This window comes from Crassostrea angulata, chromosome 2 (assembly GCF_025612915.1).
Source record: "Crassostrea angulata isolate pt1a10 chromosome 2, ASM2561291v2, whole genome shotgun sequence".
Lineage (NCBI taxonomy): Eukaryota > Metazoa > Mollusca > Bivalvia > Ostreida > Ostreidae > Magallana > Magallana angulata.
The window spans coordinates 74,964,128-74,975,932 of NC_069112.1; the positions used below are offsets into that span (position 1 = coordinate 74,964,128).

Here is an 11,805-nt window from a genome sequence, read left to right on the forward strand (position 1 = left end):
TCAAAGTGCTCTGCGTTCTCTCAAAAGAGGCATTGCTACGCAAGTTTCGGTTGCACCTCTATTAACTTCTGATGGACAATCATGTACTAAAACGACGGGCAAAAGATAAATGGAAAAATGTAGTTACTTTTTATCTAAAAGACAAACATAAAACCTAAAAAAAATTGTGTGTTTAGGGTAACCTAACCTACAAAAATGCCCCGATCCTACCATTTTTAGATGTCTGTGTTTATTCGATTGTGAATTTTATTTTATATTTATTTAAGAAAAATTCATTTTTAAATATGATACAAACAAACATTCTTAGGATTCATGCAGAAAAAATGATAAAAAAAAACCCCTACCTACCTAACCTAATTTTTTTTATCAGTGTTACCCTAAACACACAATTTTGTTTAGGCCTAAACAAATCAATAAATATTCAATATAGATATTCAATGCCTCAGTACATTATTATTCAAACTTTTATGCAAGAGCCATTTAGCGAAGGTAAAAAGTAAAGACTGATTACATAATCTAGACAGACAGATTTCTGAAACTTTGATAAAGCAGTTTTTTGCACACTTCCGATTCATCGCTGGTTTATGCAAATCAGCAGCAATCTCAACTCTTATAATCTTAAAATTTGCTCACAAAGACTTTGTTATTTGTTGTCCTCTCTTTAAAATGATTAGGCAGGAGAGAGAAATAACAATACTTCCTACTTGCAATGCTTGTTTTAAGCATATGACAGAATATTTTGTCAATGTTGACAGAGAATAGCTTGAATAAAACGACCTCGGAAGAGAAAATTATCTTTTTAAATCTTTACTTTTCTATGTATTATTATATCTTATTAAAACAATACAACGGCTGCTTCGACAAAGTGAAATAAAATGATCTGCCCCCTGTTCAACAAATATCATAAATGATTAGATCTCAAACTAAGGAGTCTCACACTTTTTTTTTTAGAACAGAATCATCCCTAAACTTTTATGAAACTTTCACACACACACACACACACACACACACACACACACACACACACACACACACACACACACACACACACACACACACACAAAACCCCAAACAAAACAAACCAACAGACCAAGCAATCCTGAAAAACCCTTCCGAAGTATACAACATTGTCTGCCGCAGGTTTGTTTAAAAAAAAGAGTGAGAAGCATCATCGTATTCATAGCGGGTATTTTATGTGACTTCAATTTTATTTTGAAATTTAAGCTCTAATTTCTTTTTTATTGAATTTTATGTTTTGGGCTTCACCAATATTACCGATATTAAAAGAAACTGTTATCAATAAGTTAACCCTTCAGAAAATGTACATGGATGCAGTGTTTTTGATGTATTGTGGTTAAAAAGGTTTACACAACTTATCTGTCAAACAATACTTGATTATCTACTTAAATCTATTGTAAGTTATTGAAAATGTATCTTTGTATCTTGTATATGTATCAACAGTTTCAATTAAATAAACTTGGCTGCAGTCTTGTATATACGAGGTTTGTCCAAAAAGTTCGTGGACACATGTAATTTTGCTCAAAATAACATCGCCATTGTCAGAAAAGTTTTATAATACTGTGATATAGAGTGTAATGATGTATATGCATTAAAATCAGAGCAATGCACATTTTTCGATGGAGTTATCAATGTGTATACATTGTCTATACAGGCCACACTGCCCAGTCTGACGTTGACTTATAACGACGTTTCTATAACGTCGTAATCCTGGGTCTACCTGAGGGTAATATTCCGCATTCAACGTTTGGGTAGAGGGTACTTGTGCCACTTGTGGATAAGTACACTCGAACTATTTTGATGTTTTTCCTGTTTCCTTAATCGTTTGTTTTGTTTCTATCGCTGTTTTACCTCAGTCGACACAATGTTATGATGTTACGTGCGGTAAGATGACGTTGCCTTTCCAGGCGTTTTTAAACACATATTCTTGCAGTAATTTCTTTTAAAAGTCCTCTGCTGGTTTGAAAATATTTTCAAATATGAAAATGACGTACAACATACAGACTACATCACAATAGAAGATTAATTGTAAATATTCATATCTAAGAACTCAATTACAAATTTTGAACAATTTTTACCCTGGGCCGTGCATATGTTCCGCGATCCTTTGATACATGACAATTTTAGTTTATTTCTATGGAAAACATTCAAAACCACTTTAGTTTGATTTGAAAGTTTTTGACAAAGATTTAGACATTCAATATGAATAGATAAACCCATTAAAATGACAAAAACGCGATTATCCATAAAGTTTTTGGACAGCCCTTGTATATTTAATTCCGTTTTTATATTAATAACACCCTAAAATTGTGCTTTTCTGAAATTAAGAGGTATGTACTTAAATGTTACAATAAAGAAATATCAGATCAAAGAAGACACAAGCCCATTTATTTCATAAAAGTATTTTACAAGGTTCTACTACAAAGATAACAATCATCAATTGTAAATGAATTTCAAAATGACAAAAGTTTTTGGTTTTTTTTAAATACATGAGGTGTCATACATATTTTTAGGCAAACATTTGAAGATATCCTGGGTTTGATTTTTCACATGCATTCCAACAGGGCCGATATTTAATACTAAGTGTATCCAGTTCTTTGTACTCGTCTTATTTCCTTGTCAAATTTACTTGTATTTATCTTAAATTTATCAAAAAGTAAATCAATAGATTGCAAATAAAAAATTACCTTTGAAATAACCGCAAGGGGGTTATCTAAAAAAAAAATCAACGTTCAAATGATTTTTTAAAGCAATGTTCATTATCACAGAGGGTATTGTTATAGGTTACATTGGCTGTATCTACTGTCGGGATTTTAAAAGAAATTTTACATCAGCGTGGATAAAGAACGTGTCTATGTTCATTGGGATTTATATAGTCAGAACTTCTTCATAAAAACATTTCGGTGTATATTTCTAATTGAGTCACTATTTATAATGAATTTCGGCCATATATTTGTCACGGTATTGAGTTTTATATTGATACAAAAAACTGACCAGTATGGTAAGATACTTTTTTTATTAAATATTCATAAAAACTAAATAAAACTGTAATTACTTTCGCGATGACGTGTAATAATTAGTACCTTAAACGAAACGGGGGGTTAGTATTAGAGATAGCGGCTACTTTTTAGAAAACATAAAGTGTATTAGAACAGAAAACAAAAATGTTTTATATAGAGTTTCCTTTTGCAATCATTCATTTTCTTTTTAATAAAAAAAAAACCAAACATTCAAACTGTAGATAAATGTTTTGTTTAGAAAATCTGGCCCTCAAAAAGACGTTGTAACTTAGGGAATAGAATTTAAATGTTGTTCATTTTTTGTATGTTTATAATATATATATTAAATATATATATAAACAATATATAAACAATATATAAACATATAGATATATAAACAAATAGAACCCATAAAGCTGTATTTTTCTTTCGAGGGGGGAGGGGGGGGTCAATGTAATCTGAAGGTGTAGATGAATAGGGAAAAAAAATCTTGGTTAGCTTCTTATAACAATACTTCTTTACGCTTGAATATCAATCTCTGAATTTCCTTACAGAAGGTGATACGTTGGCGGGATTTTCAGTGCATGTTTCTGACACAACAGACTGGAAAGCAGGAACACTATGTTATAAGCACGATATTAAACAACCTCCAAATAATGCCGTCATTGTCGACTGTCTTACCTCTGGTCGTTACGTCACCATTTATAATTCAAGAAACATTACATCTGTACCTCTTTTGTCAGAATTTGATTACATCAATATATGTGAAATAAATATTACAGGTAACACTTGTTCAAGTTTTAAAAAATAACAAACTGTAGTAATATGCTTCTTACTCAATATACTGCAATATATGAAAAAAAATCAATGTACTAGTATATTTTATATTTTGAATAAGGTTGTGATGTTGGGTTTTATGGAGAAAACTGCACAAAATGTCCAGACAACTGCTTAAATGACACTTGCGAAGTTCAAACTGGAGATTGTTTTTGTTGTAAAGATGGATTTAGCGGCAGAATGTGTGACGAAGATGGGGCACTATTTGTAGTCATTATGTTAATATTTAATATTCATATTGCTTTAAACTGCATTAATGTACTCAAAATAATGCCGGAAAATAAACAAACTATTTTTTTTTTTCAGAGTGTCCCCATGGCCAATACGGCAAAGCATGTTTCTCTCAGTGTGGAAACTGTCTAAATCAAATGCCATGTAATTATTTCAACGGAACTTGTCATGGCGGTTGTTCTTCTGGATGGACGGGTGATAAATGTGTGCAAAGTGAGTAATAAATCTACTACGAGTTATAGGTACAGAAAAACTCGGTTATAGCGAAGTCCCAGGGACCTATGGAATTACTTCGTTATATCCGTAATTCGTTATAGTCGTATAACGAATTCGTAATACCATCTTTAGCGAATTCACTATATACATGTTTTCTTTCACCAGACTGTATCTTTTACTAATTGATGCCTAAATTAAAATACATTACTATGATACCTTGAATAATTGGATTGTGAATTGAAAAAATATATGAAAATAAGTTCTTTCAAACTATTTTTTAAAATGGTAGTGCAAACTTTTTAAAATTGTAAAGAAATTTGTTTAAAACTGTTAAATTTCGTTATTATTCACCTCTACGGGGCTCAAAATAAGTTCGCTATATTCGTAAATTCGTTATATCCGAATTTGTTATAACCGTACAATTATGCAAAGATTTGTTAAGCATTTTACTTTGGACTTAAATTAACTTCGCTATATCCGAGAATCTGTGTTTGTACTAGACGAGTTTTACTGTCCAAAAAAGCCAATGATTTATATCATATTAAGAAGACTGGATAATCAATAAATAAACCCCAAGATCTTACTTTAATTTCAACCGATAATTCTTAGCTATTTACTATTACTAAGTCGAAAAAAAAATCAAAATGCTTTACATGTATCTTTAAACGTTTATTTAAGAAATATAAAGCAATTAAAAAAATTCACCCGGATATGAAGTTGGTTGGACACGTGACCAAAGCCTGTGAAGCCCGGTAGGCTTCTCTGTGGATTTGATCACGTATCAACCAACTTTATATCCCGGTGAACTTTTTAACATTGCTGTTAATTACTTATATTTACGTGTGAAATAGACAAATCGTTCAGATATGTTAAAATTACCGAGATTTTATGTTTACAATAATCCAAACGACAAGCTATTAGCGCGTGCTATGATCATTGTGATGTCACGAAAAAGTTCATACATAATTGGATGTTTTTCTATTCTATAGGTTCATATAAGGAAACATATTTGCAAATGTAAATATTCACCTATGTTGTTTCATCGAGTTTATAAAAAGATCAAACCAATTTTAAACAAAAATCGTCATAACCATCTAGCCCTCAAAGCTGCTTGGTCCGATTTTATATCAAATCTTAATTGTGTATGCTTTTGAATTATGGCTATGCTAAGAATGTATAATATAATAGATATTGCAGCACTATTTTTGGTCAATTAGGCTTTATTTAAATAAGAATGATGTAGACAATTTGTTTACAAACTTGATATGAAAGGAACCGCGTAATTTTGCATTGTATTACATTTGCCTCCGAAGTCGAGGTGGATATGATTGAATTCCGACATTGATATAGCTACAAAAACAAGCCATACAGTGATTGAAAATCAAATAAACCACTATAAATTTTGTTTCCTACTATTTCTAAAGTTTGTTTGTTTACAATCGATGCAGACGATGCATCTTTAATAAGCCTACTCATTTGGGGAATAAAACCAAACGGTTGTCATTTCTAAACATGCTCATTATGCATTTATTTCCTAGTTTTACTAGCAAATACTGATGCCTTGATGTACTAGAACAGCATAAAAACTATTTAATTTTTTTTTTGCTTTTCCAGAATGTCCTTCCGCGCTCTATGGACCCAATTGTAACTTGTTTTGTAGTGAACCTTGTCAAAACAGAACATGTAATCAGTCAAACGGATATTGTTTCGCGTGTAATGGAGCTCGCCTTGGTAATTTATGTGAAAATGAACAACCCATGAAAGGTACAACTATTAATTCTATTATTCGGAGTAAACATTCAGGTTTTGAATGTTAATATTTAATGAATGCAACTTGATACATTATGAAGAGAAAGTTGAATTATATGAAATAAAAGAACAGTAAAATTAATAATTCAAACATTCTTTCCTTTTTCAGCAAGTATTGATACTGTTCCATTCTTAATTGCAACAACTGTTCTTTTATCTGCATTAGTTGTTGCATATTCACTGTACAAATTGAAACTGAAATATATGTCTTCAAGACAAACGGCAGAACGAAATAACGATGTTTCGGAGGTAATAACTGTTGACAGTAAATATGAAACACTACAAAGAAAGAAAGTCACGGGTGACGTTAACACCCATACACCGGGGGAATACATGGAAATAGACAGAGTTAACGCAACAGAGTACATGGAAATATCAGCTATTACTTCTGACGATATCGATTTGAACATGAAATAGTCTATTTGAAGCACATAGACAACAAATATGATTTGAGGTTTTATGATTTTGTATCTGTTTTCTCTTCGACCTTTGACAGAAACTAAATTAAAAAAAGGAAGTCAAATGTAAACACAATAAAGAGTAGAGTATTGGTTTGTTAATGGTGACATACCTTTTCTATTTAATTCAAATGATGTTTATTTTGAGAACAAAATTTTGTGTGATGGATTTTAACTGTTACATTTAAGAACACAAAACTACGCCAGGAGCGGTTTTCATTATTCTTTTCTTTTGAAAAATTATTTCGACAAAATTATTGCTATCTTGTTGTGAAACTGTGTATTAATTTCAATAATCACTAACGTTGCAAAGGATATCATATATTATATCAATTACACTTTTTGATAATCAGATTAGATCATACACTAACAAAAGCACCATTTATATATTTTCCATAGTAAAGTTTAATAATATATCCTAAAAAATACAATCTGTAAAAAACATTTAAGCATTATTGTTGGAAAACAATGAAACTGTATTACTTATTTAAAAGCCAGCCTAGGCTTGAATCTAGATTCCTGTGCATGTATACTATTCACAATGTGATACTATTTAAATTGAGTGTATAGCAAATTGTGTTTCGTCATTGATATTCAAAGTCATTTATGATTAATTCCTAGCTCTTTTACTGGCTTAAATATTTAACTATCCAAAAAATATAAAACTTAAAATTCACTTGCACAACATCTAAAAAGTCAATTAGACTTCTTATTTCTGTACATTGAACTAAAAAATAAATCGGTAATTTTCACAGTGCAATGATTAATGATCATTATTCATGTCCTTACTTTTTCTATTTGCTCGGATGCGGCTTCGGAATAAGAAATACACTCAGTATCATCTGCCTGTATTAATTTGTTGCTGAATATATATAACATTTTTTGATAAATGTGATAACTATGCTACGCTTAAAAACAATTTTGCTCCTCTTGGGTAGCTCATTCGTCGTATTGACCTCAAAACAGCAATTCGTAATTGTAGAGTTACACAGTAAAGGGTTTTTAGACATTAAGGCCATGAAGGCATGTGTTTTGTCAAGATAACTGCTGACTGTCAGCAGAAAATGCCGTCTTATTTGGGGGCGGGGGGGGGGGGGGGTGCCAAATGATTTAAATTGGTTATCCGTATAGTTATTTTTCGTACGTTTTTACTTTTTCTGCATATTATTTTAGTCGGGTTCGATAATAAAAAAAACCCGTTCCTAAGCAAAGATAAACAAACATTAATCGTTGCGAAAATATATCATCTTATTTCTAACACCTTTAGTATTCAATTGACTACAAAATTTTACTCAACATATTTTACTTGGCCATCAGAATTGTCTTTTTGTACCTAAAGTTCATTTGAGTGCTATAACGCCGTCGAGAATAGCCTCGGGTATCGTGTGATATTGCTCATGAATGCTTTTATGACACGTCATAGCAAAAACATCTAGTGTCATTGCATTCAAAGTCCTGTAATGTGTATAACATTGAAAATTCATACAATAAAAAATGACAAGAACAAACCACGAACAATCTCAAAAATCCATAAAACGAAATACAAATTCAAAGCAGAGCAACACAGACCTCCAAATATAAAGAGGTAGGATCAGGTGCCTAAGAGGAGTGAGCATCCTGTACTGACCGGTCAGACCCGCTGTGTGCTCTTTGTAACAATTGGGCATGTCATAATCAAGGTAAATGTCAAAATCGGGAAAATGTCATATTAGAAAAAAAGGAAACTTTGATGAATTGGTTTGTATGTCATGGTCAAAATACAAACATTGAGCCAACACGGGCCTCCATTATATTGGAGGTAGGATCAGGTGCCTAGGAGGAGTGAGCATCCTCTGCTGACCGGTCACACCCGCCGTGTGCTCTTTGTGGTAATCGGGAAAAATAAATTGGAAAAGTCCGTACACTATTAGGGGATAAATTATGGTCTAACAATTAGTATGAAAAACGTCAGTCAGCATGCGACCCAGTGGAAGATTGTATTTGTTGACAGGGTCGTTGTATCGACCATAGAACTTACGAAAAGATGACTTCAAGCGAGACTGTTGGTAGTCCTGTTTAATCACCTTGTTTGTAAGTAGCTTGCTTCATCATGGAAACTGTTCATACGAAGAGCATACCCTTGCACATCGAATCAACTGAGACACAAAAACACCATATGCAGGTGTTGAAGGTACATAAGTAAGGAAATTTAACTATAGAAAAAGATGAAGTTGTCGCGTTTATCATGAGGTTTTGTTGTTAAGATACCATTAATGACCATGTCCAGTAAAATATCCAAATATTACACAAATGACGCATACTCTGTGGTATCTCTTGTTTCAAGTTCACTGGGATATATCGAGTCGACGTAAGAATGGAAATATGAAAGATTTGATCACTTCTAACTTTAAGCTGCTATTTTGGGGCCCATAATTTGGGCACTAGCTAATAAAAAACACTGACACTATTGACAGGATAGCATATTTAATAGCATATTTATTAGTGTTTTTATGCAATTGCAAGAGCAAAGTTAACCGTTCTTGTGTAATGTGTTTTATTAACTATCAAAATTAAAATACATTTTAAGAGATAAAAACTTTGTAAGACATCATCTGATCCTTATAAAAAGTGTAGATCGTGCCCGGGCCTAAAAAAAAAGTATGACCCGGTCGCGTATTCAAAACAACGGTGTGTATTTTAAGGGTGTATTCTGCTCATTCACGAAAAAAACCTACATTAAATTTTTAGATGCTTATGGGTTTTTAAAAGTACTATTCCTAAGGAATAAATTCAAAACAAGAAAAGTGTATGTTCGTTTTTATTAAAGAGAGATCCGACCCCCAGAACATGGGTAAAATATAGTGCATTGAAATTCTCATAGAAAGTGCAATTTGACCAGAAATTACCTCTAATTTAGAAAATAAAAGCAGATATCTGACATTTTCAGTTTTGCTTACTTAAAAACATCTCGGAGTTTATTTTTAGACAAGTCTAAGACTATGAAATAACTTTTTTGATAACACAGGATGAATGACCATCTTTAAGTCCTCCTTAAAGATAGCTTAAAGGTGTTTAAAGGTAGCTTAAAGACGATCTTTAAGCCACCTTTAAGCTACCTTTAAGCTATATGTATTGCTTAAAGGTGGCTTAAAGAAAGCGTAAAGATGGCTTAAAGGCAGCTTAAAGACTATCTTTAAGTCACCTTTAAGCCACCTTTAAGTACAACTTATAGGTCCTTAATGTCCAAACTTCTTTATGCCACCTTTAAGCCACCTTTAAGCTACCTTTAAGCCACCTTTAAGCCATTAAAAAAAATTTAATTCAATGTTGTGCTTAATTTCCAACAAAATGTATTAACTTTATGAAAGAAAAGGTATTAAAACGGTTTTTGTTCTAGAAAGAAAAATGAAAAAGAAACACCAAAAAAAAAAAGGCCACGGCGAGAATTGAACCCGGGACCCTTATTTTACTAGCATCACCACACATCCTCTGCGCCACAGCAACTTACATATATATGAGCGTTTTAATATCCTATATATCAGTGGATATTGAATCACTGTATTGAATGTGTTTACTTGAAAAGATTTTGACAAACCATTCAGTTTGTAACAATCAATTATATCTAATTTATGAATTACATGCATGCATGTATTTAGAATGAAATACGGAACTTGGTCTTCAGTGAACAAAAATATATTATACCTAAATGGAAACCGTTATGTTCACTATAGTAGGCTTTCTGACATGTAGTTAATAAATTTAAACCGAGTAGATATACGTTCATCTTATTTATAGCTATAAAAATGTAAGAAAGAAAATGAAATCATTTCTTTTATTAAATGCATCGATACTATTAGGGTATTTGTTCAATTTCCCACAATTTCCAGGTTTTCATGATCGCGGCGCCGTTCCAATATGTTTAAATATTTACATGTAATTGTATGTACATGATTTATAAACTATCAATTCTATAACAAACAAAATTACCAATTACCGGTGACGTATTTACTCCATGTGGCAATTGCAAATGACTTGTACATACAATTGTGTGATGTGCCAGGCCGGGTATATTTGACATATTTACCCTTATACATATATTTAAATAATCAACCCCTATTTATGATCACCGGTACATAAATAAATTAGCCTCAAGATTTTACTCTTACATACATGTATCGTTTATTTGTAGACGTAACATCTTTGAAACCCAGAGCTAGGAAATAATACTTTGAAAATAAATTACAAATGTAAATTAACTTTTATTCACTAGACTTATCGTATACTCGTACATACTAAAATTCAACGCCTTTAGAAACCCTGACGTGCACCTGGGCACACGACACACCTGTTGTGTATATCTTGTATATTCTGTGTTAGTTCCAGGGGTTTTCTTAAGTTGGACAAACAATAGACTTTAATTAGATATACACAAACATGCACCTGGGCACGCGACACAACTGTTGTGTATATCTTGTATATTCTGTGTTAGTTCCAGGGGTTTTCTTAAGTTGTACAAACAATAGACTCTAATTAGATATACACAAACGAACAAAACTATGTCTAGACAAACAAAGCAGTAATATCCTGCCCGATATAACAAAGGCAGTTGAGAGTCTTTTCTTCTTTAACATGTATCTAGCAGATCTAGAGTTAGAAATAATGAAAATTGAAAAAAAAAATACAAACCTTAAACCGATTAACAAATTAAATCATGCATTTTTGGTTCATTATCTTTATTTTGTTTAATAACCGGATGAACTGAGAGAGAGAGAGAGAGAGAGAGAGAGATATTTTTTTCACCGATTAATTTATAATAGGAAACAAACATACTTTAATTAGTTTTATGCACATATTAAAATACAGAGACTGCGCTCATCCCTACAATAATTTTGAAACCCCCCAAAAATTATTAAGAATTCTATAACGGCAATCTGTGTCCATCGGAGCGGTGCTGATGATAGCGATCTGTGTTTAATGGAGCGACGATTAAAACCGCCTGGAACACCCCCCCCCCCATCCTTGGAAATTATATTATCACTCGGATGACCCCCTTCCATCTCTATAAAGAGCTTTTGCATTTAATATATGTGTTTATTGTTCAGCTTGATCAATAGTGACTTAAAGGCCACTTAAAGACAGTGTAAAGGCAGTGTAAAGAGAGCGTAAATGCCACTTAAAGATGCTTAAAGGTGGCTTAAAGGTGGCTTAAAGAAGTTTGGACATTAAGGACCTATAAGCACTTGCTTAAAGGTGACTTA

General features: G+C 32.2%; 1 protein-coding gene across 1 annotated transcript; it reads left to right on the forward strand.

Moving 5' to 3' along the window:
• Positions 1-2,770: 2,770 nt before the first annotated feature.
• On the forward strand, positions 2,771-6,527 carry LOC128174861 (multiple epidermal growth factor-like domains protein 10). Its single transcript, XM_052840291.1, has 5 exons — positions 2,771-2,789; positions 3,572-3,799; positions 3,916-4,045; positions 5,914-6,065; positions 6,220-6,527. Exons 1-5 carry the CDS (start codon positions 2,771-2,773, stop codon positions 6,525-6,527), a joined length of 837 nt encoding a protein of 278 aa, XP_052696251.1.
• Positions 6,528-11,805: the final 5,278 nt, after the last annotated feature.

Bases quoted from the DNA above. Each gene is read 5' to 3' on its own strand.
- LOC128174861 (XM_052840291.1), top strand. The intron at 4,046-5,913 runs AGATGGGGCACT...TTTTGCTTTTCC, and splicing joins AGCGGCAGAATGTGTGACGA to AGAATGTCCTTCCGCGCTCT. The intron at 6,066-6,219 runs GTACAACTATTA...TTCCTTTTTCAG, and splicing joins AAATGAACAACCCATGAAAG to CAAGTATTGATACTGTTCCA.